Source organism: Corythoichthys intestinalis, chromosome 13, assembly GCF_030265065.1.
Source record: "Corythoichthys intestinalis isolate RoL2023-P3 chromosome 13, ASM3026506v1, whole genome shotgun sequence".
In the NCBI taxonomy this organism is placed as follows: domain Eukaryota; kingdom Metazoa; phylum Chordata; class Actinopteri; order Syngnathiformes; family Syngnathidae; genus Corythoichthys; species Corythoichthys intestinalis.
In genome coordinates, this window is record NC_080407.1 from 52,550,204 (window position 1) to 52,571,545 (window position 21,342).

General features: G+C 43.2%; 2 protein-coding genes across 4 annotated transcripts in view; both read left to right on the top strand.

Annotated features, from left to right (window-relative positions):
* The first annotated feature begins 2,643 nt into the window (after nt 1–2,643).
* Nucleotides 2,644–12,022, top strand: LOC130927745 (salivary glue protein Sgs-3-like). The gene is made up of 11 exons (XM_057853737.1): nt 2,644–2,805; nt 5,561–5,632; nt 5,718–5,906; nt 5,983–6,066; nt 6,138–6,176; nt 6,240–6,284; nt 9,126–9,167; nt 9,221–9,325; nt 9,405–9,429; nt 9,496–9,578; nt 11,774–12,022. The coding sequence occupies exons 1-11, from the start codon at nt 2,745–2,747 to the stop codon at nt 11,782–11,784; spliced, it is 756 nt and encodes a 251-aa protein (XP_057709720.1). The 5' UTR covers nt 2,644–2,744; the 3' UTR covers nt 11,785–12,022.
* A 184-nt stretch (nt 12,023–12,206) lies between these two features.
* spag17 (sperm associated antigen 17) overlaps nt 12,207–21,342 on the top strand; it is a 32,980-nt gene continuing 23,844 nt past the window's right edge. For 2 of the 3 annotated variants that reach the window (XM_057853673.1, XM_057853674.1), the window contains exons 1-14: nt 12,207–12,308; nt 12,454–12,496; nt 12,575–12,828; nt 14,149–14,289; nt 14,381–14,440; nt 14,523–14,651; nt 14,718–14,853; nt 17,603–17,782; nt 17,948–18,132; nt 18,195–18,347; nt 20,542–20,596; nt 20,664–20,791; nt 20,857–21,042; nt 21,108–21,206. In XM_057853673.1, coding sequence (XP_057709656.1) covers nt 12,718–12,828; nt 14,149–14,289; nt 14,381–14,440; nt 14,523–14,651; nt 14,718–14,853; nt 17,603–17,782; nt 17,948–18,132; nt 18,195–18,347; nt 20,542–20,596; nt 20,664–20,791; nt 20,857–21,042; nt 21,108–21,206 — 1,563 coding nt within the window. In that variant the 5' untranslated portion in view covers nt 12,207–12,308; nt 12,454–12,496; nt 12,575–12,717. Of the gene's footprint in view, nt 12,309–12,453; nt 12,497–12,574; nt 12,829–14,148; nt 14,290–14,380; nt 14,441–14,522; nt 14,652–14,717; nt 14,854–17,602; nt 17,783–17,947; nt 18,133–18,194; nt 18,348–20,541; nt 20,597–20,663; nt 20,792–20,856; nt 21,043–21,107; nt 21,207–21,342 lie in introns of those variants that run through there. The other variant, XM_057853675.1, reaches the window with a different exon arrangement.

Here is a 21,342-nt window from a genome sequence, read left to right on the forward strand (position 1 = left end):
TGTAAATTTTCAAATAATTTAATTTGAGATGAACAGTTAAATTTAACAGACCGTAATGTGATGTGACACAATAAAAACAAACAATTTCCAGCTATTGTCCCATGTAGGCTACAGTACAATACAACTGAGAGTGCTAAGCCTGCCTGCTAAGCAACATAACATTATAACTCAACATCCTGTGCCCGCCCCCTCCACATCCTTGGGGTTATCAAGCCCTCAAACAGAGATGCGTCTAGATTTTTTGACAGCAAAGTCATTTATAACATCACTGAAATCCAGTTTTTGAGCAAGCTCACGCTCAATGGAGAACATGGCTAGGTTGTTCAGCCTGCCTTGTGATATGGTGGAGCGTAGGTAGTTTTCTTATTATTTTCATTTTACTAAAGGCTCGTTCTCCTCCGGCTACAGACACTGGCAAAGACAAGAAAATGCGTCGCCGGACCTGAGTCTGTTCAGCCTTGCACACCTGCTCCCCAAAGACTACCATATATCTCTGATCTCCCATCACCCTCTCTCTTCTCGGCTCGGGCTTCGGTCACGGTGATCGCGAATGTAAGCGTTCAGTGTTATATATACTATATTTACAGTATTTGAAATATTTAATATGTTTGAGTTTTTATGTATATATCGAGTAGAACATAATACTTAATTAGACAATGATTTAAATAAAAAAGAAATGTGTGAATGTAAAGGTTAAATTAAAGGTCATTCAGGGGCCCCTATGGTCCTGAGGCCTGCGACAACATACCCGGCTGCCCCCCCGTCAACGAGTGTGGATAAAACACATGAAAAACAATAATTATCAGCAATGATAGTTCTCATATCCTTTTAATTCAAAATATACAGTGGGGCAAATAAGTATTTAGTCAACCACTAATTGTGCAAGTTCTCCCACTTGAAAATATTAGAGAGGCCTGTAATTGTCAACATGGGTAAACGTCAACCATGAGAGACAGAATGTGGAAAAAAAAAACAGAAAATCACATTGTTTGATTTTTAAAGAATTTATTTGCAAATCACGGTGGAAAATAAGTATTTGGTCAATACCAAAAGTTCATCTCAATACTTTGTTATGTACCCTTTGCTGGCAATAATGGAGGCCAAATGTTTTCTGTAACTCTTCACAAGCTTTTCACACACTGTTGCTGGTATGTTGGCCCATTTCTCCATGCAGATCTCTAGAGCAGTGATGTTTTGGGGCTGTCGTTGGGCAACACGACTTTCAACTCCCTCCTCACCCCGTGGCGTCAAAATGATAACAAGAACGGGGAGCAAAAATCTCAGAACCACACGGAGGGATCTAGTGAATGACCTACAGAGAGCTGGGACCACAGTAACAAAGGCTACTATCAGTAACACAATGCGCCGCCAAGGACTCAAATCCTGCACTGCCAGACGTGTCCCCCTGCTGAAGAAAGTACTACACGCCCAGGCCCATCTGCGGTCCGCTAGAGAGCATTTGGATGATCCAGAAGAGGACTGGGAGAATGTGTTATGGTCAGATGAAACTAAAATAGAACTTTTTGGTGGAAACACAGGTTCTCTTGTTTGGGGGAAAAAGAATACTGAATTGCATCCGAAGAACACCATACCCACTGTGAAGCATGGGAGTGGAAACATCATGCTTTGGGGCTGTTTTCTGCAAAGAGACCAGGATGACTGATCTGTGTAAAGGAAAGAATGAATGGGGCCATGTATCGAGGGATTTTGAGTGAAAATCTCCTTCCATCAGCAAGGGCATTGAAGATGGGACGTGGCTGGGTCTTTCAGCATGACAATGATCCCAAACACACAGCCAGGGCAACAAAGGAGTGGCTTCGTAAGAAGCATTTCAAGGTCCTGGAGTGGCCTAGCCAGTCTCCAGATCTCAACCCCATTGAAAATCTATGGAGGGAGTTCAAAGTCCGTGTTGCCCTACGACAGCCCCAAAACATCACTGCTCTAGAGGAGATCTGCATGGAGGAATGGGCCAAAATACCAGCAACAGTGTGTGAAAAGCTTGTGAAGAGTTACAGAAAACGTTTGGCCTCCGTTATTGCCAACAAAGGGTACATAACCAAGTATTGAGATGAAGTTTTGGGAATTTTTTCCCACCATGATTTGCAAATAAATTATTTAAAAATCAAACAATGTGATTGTCTGGGTTTTTTTTTTTTCCACATTCTGTCTCTCATGGTTGAGGTTTAACCATGTTGACAATTACAGGCCTCTCTAATATTTTCAAGTGGGAGAACTTGCACAATTAGTGGTTGACTAAATAGTTATTTGCCCCACTGTATGAGAAAAAAATAACACATGTCCTGCTTAATTCAAAATAATATGAACAAACAAAAAAGTAAAAACGACTAGCGAAAAATCGAGCTTCTATTTCTGGTGTTTTTTTTCTATCGTAGCGGCTTGTGTTTGGAGACTAGACTTCTGGCACTCTAGTTTCTTTCCCTACCCAGCACGCAAACTTTGAGCTTCCCCATCAAGACCAGTATCTGCCATTGATGGACATCCAATTCATTTAAACCTGGAGAGCAGCTCCTGCTAATTTTCCATTTTGAGCCGACATTACCTACAGCTTAACAGTTCAGCGCTCCCTAGATTCCTTGTTTTGACCCTCTTGTTGCTCTCCGCAGCCGTCCTGACTGCTCTGCGTCAGCCTGGGAGGAAGGAAGGAAGTGCCCAAATAAGCAGGAGGGGCGGCACGGCCCAGCTTGAACACCTTTCTTTGTCAAAGTCACAGGCACAAAGCCGCCATGAAGACCATCAGGGTTTTTATCCTCCTCCTGCTTGCGTCGGTGCATATTTTTACACCAGGTAAGTTTTCATTTAGATCATTTTTAGCTGTTATGTTCTTTCCAAATGGTGGTATGGTTTAGAATGCGCAGTCATTAACATTAACATTACTCCGGTTACAACTGTTGAATTGTTCTTCTATTAGATAATATCCCAAAAATGAATTTCAATTTGATTTTAATTGAGATTTAGCTTTCATCAAGAGAAAAATGGCATTTTTAATATGGTATTTTTAATATTTTAAGGCTTTACTTTTCTTCATTTTAGTCTCCCAACAGGTAAACTGAATCAGAAACTGCATGTTTTAGTATTTTATATCTGGTCTATATACAATTTGAAGGCTGGGATTTAACTCATATCCACTAACAATTTAGGGCAATTTTGACTGGCTCCACCCAGAAACATTGGCGCTTTGAACCACCGAAACGGACGCGTACTAAATGAGATCTCCAGGGAAAGAGCGACAATGGGGTTGACGCAGAGGAAAAAGTCTCTTGAAGTTTTATGTTTATATTCTCATTGCGCGGCCAAAACAGCTTTATCTGCTTGCGCTGGCTTGATGGGTGATCCACTGGTAGATAACCAAAGTTCCGTCGCTCTCACGGGGCAAGAAACGGTAAACATCTGGAGGAAACAGACGTCGTGGGTGAAGCGAGCGAGCTGCGAAAGGGCCGAAGACTTAGAAACGCCAGACGATGACAAGTGTGAGGAGAGGAAGTGCGGATTCAGAGGTCAGGGGACAACAATAGCACGCTGGACAGGATGCAGATTCAGTCTGATGCAAAGTTAACTTGCCCCCCTCATGAGGATGTCAACTGTTTTGACGGGTGGGCGAGGATGGCCGGAATAACTCAGAAATTAAACAATTGTTGTGCATACCATTCTCGGGTTTTGGGCTTTTTACAAATGAGCTTCACGTGACCTTCAGTTAACCTCTAAATAAGGAGTGTCCAAGGATGCGAGATTCATCTTGAAATCCTTCCACTTTTGTAAGATATGCTTGATTGTATCACCATTATACTCAGCGGGTTATACAAGTTTGCTCTCCCACAACTAATTTGAAGAATACCGTTTTAGCCCATAATCATGTGCTTACATTTTTATTACCGGCAATTGCTCACATTCTGCTGATAAATAGATACACACACATATGTTGATTCATCCCACAACGTCTCAGTACTTTTCCACCGAGCTACTTCGAGTGCAAATGTGTGTTCAAAACAAAATTATCTTGCTCGCTCAAGAGTGTGACTGTTAATTTAATCAATGAGTGTGACTGTTAATTTAATCAATGACTAGAATGAGGAACTTGCCCGATCGAAACTGCCAGGTTGGACAACAGTCTCAGACCTCTCCCCAAATTGCAGCTTGGTAAAAGTCTACTCTCTGACTCCTGCCTCCTTGTGTTCTGCCTTTGTCACCTCGCTCTGGGTCAACAGCTAAATTGAAGAAGGTGTTTTAGACCCAACACCTTCATTTGTTAAACACAACGATGTACAGTACAGTCCCTGACAAAAGTCTTGTCGCTTATCCATTTTGTAGTGTGAAATTTGAACAAAAAATGTACTTCAAATACAAAAATATGTTACATAACATATGTGAATTAAGGAGTGGTGCTGTGAGGTCCAAATTTAATATTTTGTATGACTTCCATGGGCTTCGGCAAGGATTCGTACAATTTATTGATGAAGTCATCAGGAACATCAAAGAAAGCAGTCTTGCATGCCTCCTAGAGTTCATCAAAATTCTTGAGTTTCGTCTTCCATGCTTCCTCTTTCATCCTGTTTATGTCTGGTGACTGGGCTGGCCAGTCCTTGGAGGATCTTGATCTTCTTCACCTTGAGGAACTTTGCGGTTGAGATTGAAGTATGCGATGGAGCAACATCCTGCTGCAGAATTTGTCCCTTTTTATGGTTAGGAATGTAAGAGGCAGCTAAGATTTGTTGATATATCAGACTATTTATGTTGCCTTTCACCTTGCAGATCTCTCGAACACCCCCATACTGGATGTAACCCCAGACCATGATTTTGCCACCACCAAACTTCACTGTTTTGTGGCAAAACGTGGATTTTTCATATGAATCTTCCACTGAATTATACCACAATCGCCGCAAATATTGCAGGAGACCTACTGGAGCCCGCGTGGATCCGAGATTCACTCAGAAAACAGGGAAGACGGGTTAGCCACACTAAAGCCATGCGGTTGCTAACCGTTATATGCTATTGTTTAGCCACAACTGGATTCATCACCTTATTACTTTTCATCCGTCACACAGCCGCTGGAAACAGAAATGGTGTTTAATCCATCTACAAGCGACAGGGAGATTGATTTTTGATTGATTGATGATTTTACGACACTGTGCGGGTGTGCGCTGGTTCTCATGGGAAACACAGCTCTGGTCCTCATGGAAAACAGTCTTCCTTTAGGCAAAACACTATTGCTTCTGTCCACCGGCGTCGCTAAAATGGACTAAAACTGAAAAGTTACCAAGTGTTGCTTTAAGTACCACCAAATACCCCCCAAATCTCAAAATAACTATTCAAAAACATGTTTCAATTGTTTCACTTGGTAGATTTCTATGCATACAAAAAGAAAGCAATATTTTGCGGGTCTTAGAAATTAGGCAAAATGCTTTAAAATTGCTGGCATTCAGGATTTGACTGTCGACAAAACTGGTTTTATTTTTTTGTCATATTTTGACATCAATTCAATGGACATTCTGTGATCCTTAGATTCATTTGCGTTGTCGCTTTTCCATGTTTTTCTGCTTTGAAGTATCATCCAATGATATTGTCGAGAACCAGACGTCAAGGAGTGCAACGACTGTCAAAGCCACGACAAAAAAAGGTGAATGAAAGTTGCATGTGTACGATATTGGAGACCACAAGTGTTATCAAATTGCCTATGTGGCGCTCTTTGGATCGTTGAACAGCACTGACAAAGTCCGAGGCTCCCACACAAGCGCCGACGAGCCGGGCACCGGCCACGGTAGCGCCTCTGGCCCAAACCACTATAAGACCTGTGAAAACTGTCCCGGCGAAGGCGGTGACGACTCCCGCGCCGACGCGGTTCCACGTGACGTCCATCTCGTCGGCAGCAGGGACAGACGAGAAAAGTCGATGTAAGGCATTGTCACATACAAACATAAATATTGCTTTTATTTTCTGTTTTACGTTGGATTTTTCGTTGTTCATCAGCATCGACAGAAACTGTACCAAGAAACAGTACTCAGCCCAGCGGCGCCAGCTCGCAGACGATTGCCGTGAACGAACAGACTCATGGTAAATGTGCTCAACATTGCATGCTTGACATTAACAGAACTTATAATTCAATGTCATTTACATGTACATAGGACCAAGTTCAACCATGGCTGCATTGCAACCTGACAACGGTAGCGTATTTCGTCAAATCCGTCCATCATGAGATTGTTTTCAACACTTCACTGTACTTTCAGTCAAGCCTCGACTCGAGACAGGCCTGACCACACAGAAAAGTCCAGGTGAGAAGTCTTTGAAATTCAGCATAGTTTTTTACAGGCATTATTTGTTTTCAAATCAGTCATACGTGTTGTCAGCGACAAATGAAAACTCAATTGGCGTTATTGGGTACTCTTGGTTGTTTTCGGCGATGACATCAACTAAAGGCCGTTTGGCTGTCTGCCACAAAAATGCCAGACAATTGCGCAAGTCACTATGATCCGAGTCACAAGTAAGTCCTGAGTCTTTCCTGTTGTTGGCAAGTCAAGTCGAGTCTCGAGGTCGAGTTGATTCGAGTCACAAGGTTGTAAAGACGGGTCATGTCAGGGCAACGGTTGTCCAGACGAGTCGTGTCTCGAGTCATTGTCTCACAAGTCAAGTCGAGTCTCTAGTTATTGCCTCACAAGTCGAGTCTCAAGTCACTGACCCCTCCAGCTCAAGCGAATCGAGTCGAGTAACAAGGTTGTAAAGAAGAGTCATGTCAAGTTAAATGGTTGTCGAGTCAAGTCAAGTCGAGTCACAGGTTGTCTGTGAGGGTGTGGTGAGGGCGGCTGAGGCGACCAAGCAGATCACTGGTAGGTGGTAACCAATCTACGATCCAGGTTTTTCAAGTAAACTTGTCGAGTCTCGAGTCATTGTGTCGCGAGTCAAGTCGAGTCACCAGTTATTGTCTCACAAGTCGAGTCTCAGACCCTCCCAGCTCAAGCGAGCCAAGTAACAAGGTTGTAACGAAGAGTCGTGTCAAGTCAAATGGTTGTCGAGTCCAGTCAAGTCGAGTCACAGGTTGTTCTGTGAGGGCGTGGCAAGAGCGGCCAAGGCGACCAAGTGGATTATTGGCAGATGGGAACCAATCTATGATCCATTTTCTAAGCGTGACCTTGTCGAGTCTGGAGTCATTGTCTCACGAGTCAAGTCGAGTCGCGAGTTATTGCCTCACAAGTCGAGTCTCGAGTTTTGGACCCTCCCAGCTCAAGTGACTCGAGTCGAGCTGAGTGACAAGGTTGTCAAGAAGAGTCGTGTCACGTCAAATAGCTGTCGAGTCGAGCCACAAATTGTTCTGTGAGGGTGTAGCGAGAGTGGCCAAGGTGACCAAGCTGATCATTGGCAGGTGGGAACCAATCTATGATCCATTTTCTACGAGTGAGCTTATCGAGTCTGGATTCATTGTCTCACGAGTCAAGTCGAGTCTTGAGTTATTGCCTCACAAGTCAAGTCTCGAGTCTCGGACCCTCACAGATCAAGTGAGTCGAGTCTAGCCGAGTAACAAGGTTGCAAAGAAGAGTCATGTCAAGTCAAATGTTTGTTGAGTCGAGTCAAGTCGAGTCACAGGTTGTTCTGTGAGGGTGTAGTGAGAGCGGCCAAGGCAACCAAGTGGATCACTGGCTGGTGGGAACCAATCTATGATCCATTTTTTACGAATGAACTTGTCGAGTCTTGAGTCATTGTCTCACGAGTCAAGTCGAGACTCGAGTTATTGCCTCACAAGTCAAGTCTCAAGTCTCGGACCCTCCCAGCTCAAGCAAGTCGAGCCGAGTAACAAGGTTGTAAAGAAGAGTCATGTGTTGTCAAATGTTTGTTGAGTCGAGTCAAGTCGAGTCACAGGTTATTCTGTGAGGTTGTAGCGAGAGCAGCCAAGACAACCAAGTGGATCACTGGCTGGTAGGAACCAGTCTATGATCCATTTTTTACGAGTGAGCTTGTCAAGTCTTGAGTCATTGTCTCACAAGTCAAGCCTTGGACCCTCCCAGCTCAAGTGAGTCGAGTCGAGCCGAGTAACAAGGTTGTAAAGAAGAGTCGTGCCAGGTCAAATGGTTGTCGAGTCCAGTCAAGTCGAGTCACAGGTTGTTCCGTGAGAGCGTGGCAATAGTGGCCAAGGCGACCAAGCGGATTACTGCCAGGTGGGAACCAATCTATGATCCATTTTCTACAAGTGAGCTTGTCGAGTCTGGAGTCATTGTCTCACAAGTCGAGTCTCGGACCATTCCAGGTCAAGTGACTCAAGTTGAGCCGAGTGACAAGGTTGTAAAGAAGAGTCGTGTCACGTCAAATAGCTGTCGAGTCGAGTCACAAATTGTTCTGTGAGAGTGTAGCGAGAGCGGCCAAGGTGACCAAGCCGAAAATTGGCAGGTGGCAACCAATCTATGACCCATGTTTTGCGAGTGAGCTTGTTGAGTCTCAAGTCATTTTCTCACGAGTCAAGTTGAGTCTCGAGTCTAGGACCCTCCTTGCTCAAGTGAGTCGAATTGAGCCGAGTAACAAGGTTGTAAAGAAGAGTCGTGTCAAGTCAAATGGTTGCCGAGTCGAGTCAAGTCGAGTCACAAGTTCCGTGAGGGCGTGGCGAGAGCGCCCAAGCAGATCACTGGTAGGTGGAAACTAATCTACAATCCTAGTTTATCGACTGAAATTGTCGAGTCTCGAGTCATTGCCCCACAAGTCGAGTCTCCAACCCTCCCAGCTCAAGTGAGTCGAGTCGAGCCGAGTAAAAAGGTTGCAAAGAAAGGTCGTGTCAAGTTAAATGGTCGTCGAGTCGAGTCAGGTCGAGTCACAAGTTCCGTGAGGGTGTCGCGAGAGCGCCCAAGCAGATCACTTGTAGGTGGAAACTAATCTACGATCCAAGTTTTTCGAGTAAGATTGTCGAGTCTCGAGTCTTTCACGAGTCAAGTTGAGTCTTGCGTTATTGCCTCACAAGTAGAGTCCCGAGTCTCAAGTCTCGGACCCTCCCAGCACAAGCGTGTCAAGTCCAAGTCTGTGTTTTAGTTTAGCTGATCTGGATCAAAATAAGGGGATGGTTGACCTCAAATTGACCAATAAAAGACCCCATTTTGTTCCTTACAAAAAAGCTGATCCTGATTCTGTTTTAAAAGGTCTTCAGGTCGGCGGCGGTGACAAAGAGACTGCAAAAGCAGGTAAGGTTGTGCTAATTCTTGCTATCGAACAACTCACAGCAAAGGTGTTACAGCCACAGATAAAAGACTTTGGTGGATTTTACTGCCCATCCTACTGGTCGTTTCCGCCGCCATCATCGTTTTCCGGTTCAAATGCAAGAAGATCCACGACCACACAGGTATATCACTCACGTGTAACAGATTTTGTACATCCACTCGATACCATGCTGAATTTATTGTTTGTTTTTCTGGGACCAGAGACGATTGATACCGGAACTGAGAAGTAAGTTGCAAGTATAAAATCCCGTGTTGACTGGACGCTCTTAAACGATTCCATGCGTGTCCGCAGCGCGTCTTTCCAGAGCCGCCCAGAAAGCACCAAAGACGGCGTCATGCTTCTCGGCGTCAAGTCGTCAGGTGGCGAGGAGAACGGTGAGCCGCCTTCGCCGTGCGTGGCGTACTTCCTCTCTTTTGGCGAGGCGGGAAGTCACGGGCTTTTAATATCTTATTGTGGGCCGCGGAAGGTGTTTCCTGTGATTTGGAGCAGCCGCCCTCTGACCAGAAGCAGGGCCCAAAAGATAGACGTTTCCTTAAGTAAACACTGGTTTGCTTTAAACGGTTGGCTATTGTGCGCCTACCAAATGTCACCGTGGTCTTGTGCGTGTACAGTTTGTGTCGTGTGTAAGCTTGAGAAGGAAATTGAGTCATTTTGAAGGAATTTCACAAAGGAAGAAAGTGTTTAGTGCACGTCCGATGACTTGGGAAACATTCAGAAATCCTCGGAAAGGGACAGATAACGCCTTCATGAGAAAGGCAGTTCCTCAAAGTGTTCATGTACGTAAGTAGCAAAGACCTCTGATAATGGAGAAGATCATGTTTAAACAAAAAAATGTTATGATGTCAGTTATACCTCATACACGTACAGTGGGGCAAATAAGAATTTAGTCAACCACCAATTGTGCAAGTTCTCCTACTTGAAATGATTAGAGAGGCCTGTGATTGTCAACACGGGTAAACATCAACCATGAGAGACAGAATGTGGGGAAAAAAAACAACAGAAAATCACATTGTTTGATTTTTAAAGAATTTATTTCCAAATTAAAAGGGAAAATAAGTATTTGGTCACCTACAAACAAGCAAGACAGCAAGGCTGTCAAAGAGGTCTAACTTCTTCTAACTAGAAACTGCAATTTCTGGAGAAATTACACTTGGTCTTTCCTGTGTGGTTATACAGATCGTAGCCCCGCCCAAGGCTATCAATAGAATGGACAAATATGCCTATCAATGGCATTAAACAAATTAAATCCCATTAGAAATGAATGGGAAATTTGGACGTCCATGGCCGCCAATGGCGGCACCCTTAATAAGTGTCAATGGAATTGGGGAAGTTTGGGGGACATGTCCTATTGATATCTGGTCATTATCTGTTGATTTTCGGAAAAAAAAAAAAATTCCCATTGACAATGAATGGGAAAAATTTGGACGTCCATGGACGTCAATGGCATCACCCTCCATAAGCGTCAATGCAATGGTGGACATCTGGGGGACACGTCCTATTGATATCTAGTCATTTTCTGTTGATTTGGGGAAAAAAAAAAAATTCCCATTGAAAATGAATGGGAAAAAATTTGGACGTCCATGGACGTCAATGGTATCAACTTACATAAGCGTCAATGGAATCCAAGTACAATGGCATCAATAGAATGAACAAACATGCTGAAATGCCATTAGAAAATGAATGGGAAATTTGGACGTCCATGGCCGTCAATGGCGGCACCCTTCATAAGCGTCAATGGAATTGGAGAAGTTTGGGGGACACGTCCTATTGATATCTGGTCATTTTCTGTTGATTGTGGGGAAAAAAAACATTTCCCATTGAAGATGTATGGAAAAAATTTGGACGTCCATGGACATCAATGGCAGCACCCCCTATAAGCGTCAATGGAGTCAGGGATGTTTGGGGGACACAAAATGACATCCGTCAGAAGCATTCAATAATGCTCATGGCAGAGTCATGTCATAAGTATGATGTTCTTATGACAGTCTAATGGCACCACTGTCAAATAAGGTGTTACCAAATACCATAACGAGCAATTAATGAAGCAACTGGAACAGTAGCTGAAGAAATAAGTAGCGCAGGACATGAATCAGTAGCGCTGCAATGCATGCTAGGAGGCATTTTGGACGACGACAGTGTTGACAACAGGTGGCAGCAGAGGTTGACTGTCTCCCCCAAAGGAGCAGTGATGGCCAAATGAAGTTTCTTGAAGCAATGCAGCCAATTTGGTTCAAAGCTTCATGGTGGTTCATTTGGTCTTATGGCAGTCTTATGATACCGCTGTCGAATAAAGAGTTACCGGTTCATATCCTTTGGTGTAAATATCCCACAATACAGTGCTGCGACTCATACTCTGGTGCAGCTTACTTATGAACAAATGTTGTTTTCGTGTCAAATTTGTTGGGTGTCGGCTTATATTCATTTTATAGGTGCGCCTTATAGTCCGAAAATTACGGGACGTTCTTCCAAACTCAGTCTGGATTTTATCGCAGATTATGTTTGTATTTGCATGCTTTTGTTCCCAATCATTTTGGAACTAAAAACTGGTCGTTTTTTGGTTATGTTTCAGCCACAAAATGAAGAGGCCAAGCTGCTGTCCAGCCTCAAGTAAACTTTACATGTTCACCTTGACCAAACAAAATCCAAAGCAATTTGGACAATTGCCTTTAAAAATAAAGTACTGTTTTTTTGTTTTGTTTTTTTAAATTACTGTGTACATCTTTGTGTGTATAGAAGAGAGAGAAAAACTACACGCTGTTCGGATATTGAGAATATCTTTTTTGAAGAATGATTAAAATAAAGCTTTTTATTACTCAAATTCAGTACTCTTTCATTCATTCATTCATTCATTCATCCATTTATTCATTCGGGTTACTCCTGTCAAAAAGAAGGGGAAAAAAAGTCAACTCGTGTATGTATTGACCAATGATATCATGCCTAATTGACTGAACAGCCAATGAAGAAGCAGCACCTTGTCAATGTGAAAGCTAGCTTCATTTATTTGAGTTTATGTCATTTTAGCGTCAATAAACTGCATCAAAATTGGTTACTAGAAGCTACATACAAATTCCAATACTTAATGAGGAGGCGAGTGAGCGAAAATAGTAAGTTTTCTTGCCCCTTTTCTGTCTCAAGAATTGCTAATTAGAACGAGTACGTCTAAAACAATTGATTTTGAAGTTGTTGGAGAGCTTTACTTAAGCATTTCAAAAACAAATTAACTTGTTTTAATGCCCGTTTTCCCATCAGTTGGTTGGTATAAAGTTTACAACTGGAACCTTTTAAATGAACAGTAAGTAAATTTCATTCCGAATTGACACCTGTTGATGTTTTATCACATGCAATATAACCATGCAATACTGCCATCTAGTGGATGCTAGATAGAACCCAGCCATCGCTTTCTGTGTGGTCGTCAATGGCAACACGGACGCGAGTTGACAGCACGGTCGAGCATGGGAATTCGGCCACGAATTAGGTGTTAAAGTTCAATTTTTGGCCATTGTTTGAGGCGAAATGGCACCCAAGGCAGCTAAAAAAGGCGCAGCGGCCAAGAAGACCGCCGCTGCTCAGGGGGGCGACGTCCAAACTTGGGAGAGTGGTCTCGCCAATGCACCTTTTGACGAGGTTCGTTTGTTTGATAGCAACAAAAATGCTGTAAACTTTGCCATAAGCTATATTCAAACGTTTTTTGTTTTGCTTTGTATTCAGCTGTATCACAATGAATATGAATTTGGAAGAATTGTTAAAAAAAAAAATAATAATAATAATAATTTTTGGCATTTTTAACGCTATGACAGAAATCTCTTCATTTTTTTATGTGTATGGCGGAAAACACAGACTGATGATTCATGAATCATGAGAAACAAACAAAGAAATAACAATCAAAACACATCTCTAGTATTTAGTAGCACCACCTCTGGCTTTTATGACAGCTTGCAGTCTCTGAGACATGATCTTGATGAGTAGTCTTCATCAATTTGGTGCCAACTCTCTTTGGTTGCAGTTACCAGATCATCCTTGCAGGTTGGAGCCTTGCTGTGGACCATTGTTTTCCATTTCCACCACAGGTTTTCAATAGGGTTGAGTTCTGGGCTATTTGCAGGCCATGACATTGTCTGGATGAATCTTTCTCCATGGAATGCTTTAACAGTTTAAGCTCTGTGGTGCATCGTCACCTTGTAAAATGACAAACATATTTTCAATTGAAGGGGTAAGAAAACTGTCTAAAATTTTAATGTAAACTTGTGAATTTATTGAAGATTTTAACTCAGCCATTTCCCCAGTGCCTTTGCCTGACAGGCAGCCTCATATCATCAAGGACTAAGGGAAATTTGATGTTTTCTTTAGGCAGTCATCTTTGTAAATCTCACTGGAACAGCACCAAACCAAAGTTCCAGCATCATCACCTTGTCAAGAATCAAGAATCTCCATTCGACAAGGTGTCAAGAGTCAAGAATCTGTATTGGACAATTTCTTTTAGTGTTTCTGAATGCTAAAGTGTTGCACTTTTGAACTAATTCATTATTTTTTCAAGCTTTTTATCTGAGTTTGTTCTACATGATAAAATGTCTGAGTGAGTGCTCGTACGAGACTGGTGATTCCATACTTTTTGTTAGGGGTTGTAGAAATTAAACTAGGACCCACAAAATCAATCGTTATTGACCAAAATGCCATTTAAAAACTCTAAAATAAGGTTCGCATCTTTTTCTATGACCATATTTTACATTTACTACAAAAATTGACAATTTTTCACGTTTTCACCTATAATCAAATAGGTTTTTTTTTTACCACTTGCATTTAAGCATTTTTTCTTTACAAAAAAGGCATCAATACAATGCTGCGTCACATCATGAAAATGCAAGAATATGCTTGTTATGTGTGTCTTATGTTGCGAATTAAACTTTTTATACAAGAAAACATTGTGCATCCTTGCTCTTGTTTCAGGAGAACTGGAAAGCATGCGTGTGCCTGGTGGTGGGTCAGGGTCCGAAAGACGAAGAGCTGATCCGGTTCCTTGCCCGGGCTGTCCAGCTACCACAACGCAAGCTTTTCACTTCGCTCACCAGGGAGGAGACCGAAGCCAAAGTACGCTGTTATAATTCAGATCTGTTTGATGAATATCTGCGTATGTGTGTGAATGTCGCTGCCGTCCAATCTGAAACTTTGGTCTTCACAGATTCGCGAATACGGTAATCCCAAGGTGAAAAAGCGTGACGCTTTTCCTCAGTACTACGAGGTTTGTGATTAAAAAAGACACAATGTTGAGCGGCAACCTCATCTTTCAACTCCTCGAATGTTTGTTACGTGTTTCCTTTCAGGTGACCGAGCCCGCCAGGGAGCTGCTCGAGGCCCGAGAAGAGATCCCGGCTGAGCTCATGGGCCCAATAGTCAAATTTATGCTCCTGCAGATTAAGGAAGCCGACCAGCAACGGAGAAAAGCTGAGCACGTAAGAGATGTGAACAAAATCTGCTCTTTAGTTTTACTCTAAAGTCATGACTTTTTTTGTTCTAAGATTGCTGCGATGCCTCCTAAAGCCGCTCCAAAACCAGCCGGCAAAGGCAAAGATAAGAAGACAGTCGAAGAGCCACCTCCTAAACCCAAAACGAAGCTTAAACGGAGGGATGATGTCGAGCCACCCAAGTACATAAGTAATCAATATTATTATTATTACTGGAAAATGCAATTTCTGAAGACATTGGGATGGTAGCTTTGCCGTGACGGTCGGTATATCGGGTCACTTCCATCGATTTGCGGGCATTTAGGGTTCACTTCCTGTTCATATCGAGTCACTTAGGTTGGAAATCAATAGCAGTGAATGGAAGTTTTGGTGCTACAGTGGTATGAAAAAGTATCTGAACCTGTTGGAATTTCTCACATTACTGCATAAAATCACCATCAAATGTGATCTGATCTTTGTCAAAATCGCACAGATGAAAAAACAGTGTCTGCTTTAACTAAAACCATCCAAACATTTATAGGTTTTCATATTTTAATGAGGATAGCATGCAAACAATGACAGAAGGGAGAAATAAGTAAGTGAACCCTCTGCCTAAGGAGACTTAAAGAGCAATTGAAACTAATTTTTACCAAAAATTTTAAGTGAGGTGTGTGTCCAATCACTGATGAGTGGTTTAAAGCTGCCCTGCCCACTATAAAACACACACCTGGTAAGAATCGTCTTGATGAGAAGCATTGCCTGATGTACATCATGGCTCGGTCAAAATGGGTGTCTGAAGACCTGCGATAAAGGATTGTTTATTTGTATAAAGCTGGGAAAGGTTACAAAACCATCTCTAAAAGTCTTGATGTTCATCAATCGGCAGTCAGAGAAGTGGTCTACAAATGGAAAGAGTTTGGCACTGTTGCTTCTCTCCGAAGGAGTGGCCGTCCACTAAAGATGACGTCAAGAGTTCAGCGCAGAATACTCTGACAGGTAAAAAAGAACCCTAGCGTGTCTGCTAAAGGCCAAGATTGGTGTTCATGGCAGGATTCCACAGAGGAAGCCACTGCTGTCTAAAAAAACAGTGTTGCTTGTTTAATGTTCGCAAAAAGGCACCTGGACACTCCACAGAAGTTGTGGCAAAATATTTTGTGGACTGATGAAACCAAAGTTGAATTGTATGGGAGTAACACACAACGTCATGTGTGGAGGAAAAATGGAACAGCTCACCAACATCAACACCTTATCCCCACCGTGAAGCATGGTGAAGGGAGCATCATGATTTGGGGCTGTTTTGCTACCTTAGAGCCTGGACAATTTGCAATCATTAATGGAAGAATTGATTCAAAACTTTATTAGGATGTTTTGCTGGAAAACCGGAGGAAATCTGTCCGACAGTTGAAGCTAAGAAGAGGACGGATGCTGCAACAAGACAATGATCCAAAACACAGAAGTAAATCAACTTTTGAATGGTTTCAGAAGAACAAAATACACGTTCTGAAGTGGCCAAGTCAGAGTCCAGACTTGAACCCCATTGAGATGCTGTGGCATGACCTAAAAACAGCGATTCATGCGAGACAATCTCAGGAATCTGACTGAACTACAGCAGTTTTGTAGGGAACAATGGGCCAAGATTGATGTGCCTGACTGATCTGCTGCTACAGGAAACGTCTAGTTGAAGTTATTGCTGCCAAAGGAGGGGCCACAAAATATCAAATGTGATGGTTCACTTACTTATTTTTCCCCTTTCTGTCATTGTTTGCATCCTATCCTCATTAAAATATGAAAACCTAGAAATGTTTGGGTGGTTTTAGTTAACACAGACACTGTTTTTTCATCTGTGTGATTGTGAATGCGAATAACTGATGCGCACTGTAGGACTGCCCCCTCCTTGAAAGCGTTTGACAGGTGGCTGGCTGATGTGACCCGTCAATACAATTAGGAAGTCAATGAATCATCGTATATGTCCGTCAATAGCATGGACGTACATGGCTGTCAATGGCGTGGAAGTGCATGGCTGTCAGTGGCATGGACGTGCATGGCTGTCAATGGCATTTACTTACATTGGCGCCAGTTGAAGTCAATGCGCTGTCATTTTAAGTTCTTGGTAAAAAATCCCAACTACTCATGTTTTTTGCCATTTAAATTGAAAGGCAAATTTTTGCCTTTAGAAAATGAATGGAAGGACGTTCATAGCCGTCAAAGGTTTCCCATTAGAAATGAAAGGGAGAGTTTTTGGCAAATTCTGTAAACAACTTTTATGCCCTTTACCTTCCTGAAATTTTTGATGGATGGTTGATGTGAATGTGATAAAAAATGTTGGATGAAATACATTTTGGAAAAAAATTGTTGAGAAAAAATTTTTGGGGGCGCAAACAATAATTTTTTGGGGATGAGGGTAGATGATAGCTTTTGTGTTTTACATGCAAGGCTACCGTCCACTTCCTGTTGGTATAGAGGCATCTCGGACTTCCTGTAGATATTGGGTCACTTCCTGTTCATATTGGGTAACTTCCTGTTGATTTCGAGGTCACTTTGGTTGGAAATTAATAGGAGTGAATGGAAGTTTTGGTCCTGTTGAAATAGATGGCAAATTTCCCATTGTAAATCAATGGGAAATTTTGGCCATTAGAAATGAATGGATATGCTTTTGGCAAATTTTGGCTGCACCGTAAGTTTTTAACAAAAACTGTTATAACTAAATTCATGTATAAATAAATAAAGGCCACATGAGAAATCTGGTAGTTTTGGTGTAGGAACGGCGTCATTGGATCAAACGGTTTGGGAATACCATATATGGATAGACAATTTGTATTATATGCAAAGCTACCATCAATTAGCATTATCATAGCCTGCCTTAAAACGATGAATTATTTTCAATCCCATACTGTTGTTCTGCGAATTAACGAGGGTCTTTCGCGTAACCACGCGTGCGTTTTGTTTGTGTTGCCGCAAAGACGACGAGCCGAAGGACGGCCCTCAACACTACGTCCTAATCCTGGGTTTTCACCAGCCTCAGCTAGTGGGCACGCTGGATGCTGCCGGCGTGCACGTTGCCAATGTCATCAGATTGAGCGCCACGCATACGCCTGTTGAGGAGCCCAGTGAGTCAGATGAGGAAATCTCAGAGCCCAGCGGTGAGAATCCCTTATTGTCAATGGCAGTTTATTCATTAAATAACTTTAAAGCGGTCGAAACAGTATGAAATTTGTGCATCTGGTTCAGTGTTAGAAGTGTTAATAGGCCGAATTTACTTCCCTATCTTAGTAAATGTTAAGAAAGACTTTGTTCGCTCCCATCAGCGGATGAAATTGCCGTTAGAGAGGCGATGGCTGCGCAGGCAAAGCTGCTAGATCACTTCTGGGCAGGTCTCAGACAAGTTCTAGACAACGGCGGGGTCAACTCAAGACTTCACGACGTGGCCCACCTAGAATACGCCGTCCCAGATTCACTGATTCCCTATGATCCTCAGGATTATGAGTCTGTGGTGCGTCAGCAATTTGCATCCGCCGTTTATCTCGGGCGCTGACGCCTGCCGTCTGCCCACAGATGGCGGTGGGGAGCAAAATTTTCGAGGACGTGGCTAATCTCATCTACGACTGTCTGGACTGGCGCAGGCAGCACCAGCATTATTTGGACAGCGTCAACTTCGTTCGTGTGCCCGCTGTGCTCTCGGGGCAGGACATTATACAACCTGCTGAGGTACTTAACTAAGTTTAACATATCTATTAAGAAATGACAATTAAAATGCAGTTTCGCAAAATGCGTTTGAGGAGATTCGGTACAAACACCCCTCAATAATACACTTTTTTTTATTATACTAAGGCTGATGCCAGCCCACAAGTTAACCCCGTAAGGCAGGGGTCTCCAAACCGGTCCACAAGGGCCGTTGTTGGTTCTGGTTTTTGTTCCTACCGATCAAGGACAGACCGGATAACCAATGACGTGTCTGCTAAAACAAGCAGCACTATTCCATTCAATTCAATTTTATTTGTATAACCCTATATCACAACAAGGTTGTCTCAGAGGGCTTTGCAGAGTCAATATGATACACAGTCAGAAACATTAGCTGAACTAGATGAAGTGAATGTCCTGAGCATCCCCCATTCTTAGACCCTCCATATCGGCAAGGAAAAACTCCAAAAACCCTTTGGGAAAAAATGAGAAACCTTGGGGAGAACCACAGTCAGGAGAGATCCACTCCCAGGACGGACAGGCTATAGATGCACCAGGACTGATGGTGGGTATTAGCAGCAGGAGGTCCAGTTTGTAGAGATGCATTGGAGTGAAGAAACAAGAGGGGGTCCATCTAGGCGGATGACACGGGGTCAGGATAGTCAGGAGGCTGCGGCTGAACAATAGCCCCTCCCCCAGAGGGGAGGGGGGAAAGAGGACACCGGTTGACTAGTGATGAAGAGACTAGTCAACTAGATATTAGAATTAGAAAAGAGAAATAAAGTAAAGACAAGTGGTAGGCAGAGTGAGAAACAGGGGATAGGACTCGGTGGCTGTACTTACCCCAGCATTATAGCTTCTAGTGCAGCTTAGACTGAACTGTGAGTCTAGTCCAGTGGTTCCCAAACCGGTCCTCAAGGACCCCTGTGGTTCCTGTTTTTTGTTCCTACCGATCGAGCACAGACCGTTTAACCAATGAGGTTTCCGCTAAAACAAGCGGCACCTGACTACAATCAACTGATTACACTTGTAAAACACCAGATGGTCCACATGTGTCATCCTGTTTTGTTGGAAAGAAATCCAGCACCCACAGCGGCCCGATTTGGAATAGTTTGGGAACCCCTGGTCTTGTCCGATTTCAACTAGCCTGACCATAAACTTTGTCAAATCGGAACGTTTTTAGTCTAATCTTAAATGTACAGACTGTATCGGCTTCTTTAATACTAGCTGGAAGCTGATTCCATAAGACAGGAGCTTGGTAGCTAAAGGCTCTAGCTCCTACTGTACTTTTAGAGACCCTGGGAACTACTAGTAGACCTGCATTCTGAGAACGGAGTGTTCTGTTGGGACGTTATGGAACCAGAGCATCGGTGAGATAAGATGGCCCCAAACCATTAATGGTCTTAAATGTAAGAAGGAGGATTTTAAATTTAATTCTAAACTCGACTGAAAGCCAGTGAAGGGATTGGAGCACAGGTGTGATGTGCTCTCTTCTATTAGTTTCTGTTAAAAGTCTTGCTGCTGCGTTCTGGACTAGTTGAAGACCTTTTAGGGAACTTTTAGGACAAGCTGCAAGTAAGGAGTTACAATAATCCAATCTAGATGTAACGAACGCGTGAATTTTTCTGCATCGTTTTTAGACCAAATATTTCTAATTTTGGCTAATTTACACTTGTAACGCCTGGTTTACGCTTCTGCTTCGGGCTATGTTGTCGATGCTACGCCGTCGACCAGCATTTGAATGTCTGCCATAAACTTAACCATCAGTTGACGAGAAAGCTCCTACAGACATTGCGCCATGCCTTCCCGTAGGGGGCCGGTGCAGGCAGAGCGTTGTGGTGGCTTTCACTGTGATAAACTTAAACACACTGCGTTCTAACGCCAGATTTAGGTGGAAACAGGCAAAGGTTTTTACTGCATACAAGGAGGCAGGAGTTTTTTGCTTTCAACCAAGAATCTAGACTGTTGTATGTTCATATCTATAGAATTCCGCGATGTACGCATTTATTTACAAGAATTTTCAACTTAAAAAGCTTTGGATTTTGTGGTTGCAGCTACGCTGCAGTCTTGTGTGGAATAATTTGGAGACTCTTGCCATTAGGGCACCTGCAATCACCCATCCTGTACAAAGACCTAACTTATCACCAATGATGACCTTGCTCACATCTAGCGGTCGTCAGATGCTTCCTGTTTTGACTCCCTTTTGTGTTTTTCCTTCTAGACTGTAACTGCCGTGTCCCCGCGCTCTAAGAAGCCAGGCCGCCCACCCGCTCCAAGTAAGAGTTTTCCTCTCCTACATCATCAGCACCAAGTCCATCACTAGTCATTTTCTATGTTTGACAGAGAAGGTGCCGTCGTCTAGCCCGTCTCTCACCACTGACGTGGACATGAATCACTACAACGGCCTTTTGGAGAACGTCCCGGCCGAGGCCTGCTCCGTGCCGCTCATCTTGCACTGCATGCTGGAGCAGGTCGGGGCGTCCGCCGACGTTTTTGGGGTTGCATCAGGATCGCGCTCTAACTTTTGCGCATCCAGGTCGTGTTCACGAGCGAACAGCCGCAAGCGCCAGACGACTCGGACGCTCAGACTGCTCCCATTTTGGATCATCACGTGGTTGCGCAAATGCTGCGAGGGGTCCTGCCTCAGGTGGATGGAGAAGAAGAGAAGAGAGACCTTCTGCAGAGTTTGTTGACGACACTACAGAATGAAGACAACAAAGAGGTGCGTGAAGGCGCAACGCGTGCCGTAAATTATTCTTCTCCAGCCTGTCATACGCGTTCTGTTAGATGCTTAAGGAGCAGTTTGACGCAGAGGACATGCCAATCGAACATCCGTCCATCATCAGACACCACGACGAAAGGGCGCTGCGGTTTATTGGCTTAACTGTGAGTCCGGATAATTGACTTTATTCCTCCTTTATTTGCTGTAATTTACGATTTTACATGATGTTATCATAAGGTCAGCATAACTGTCATGTAAAAACATGATGACAATAATGTAAAAATGTGATAATGATGTAAA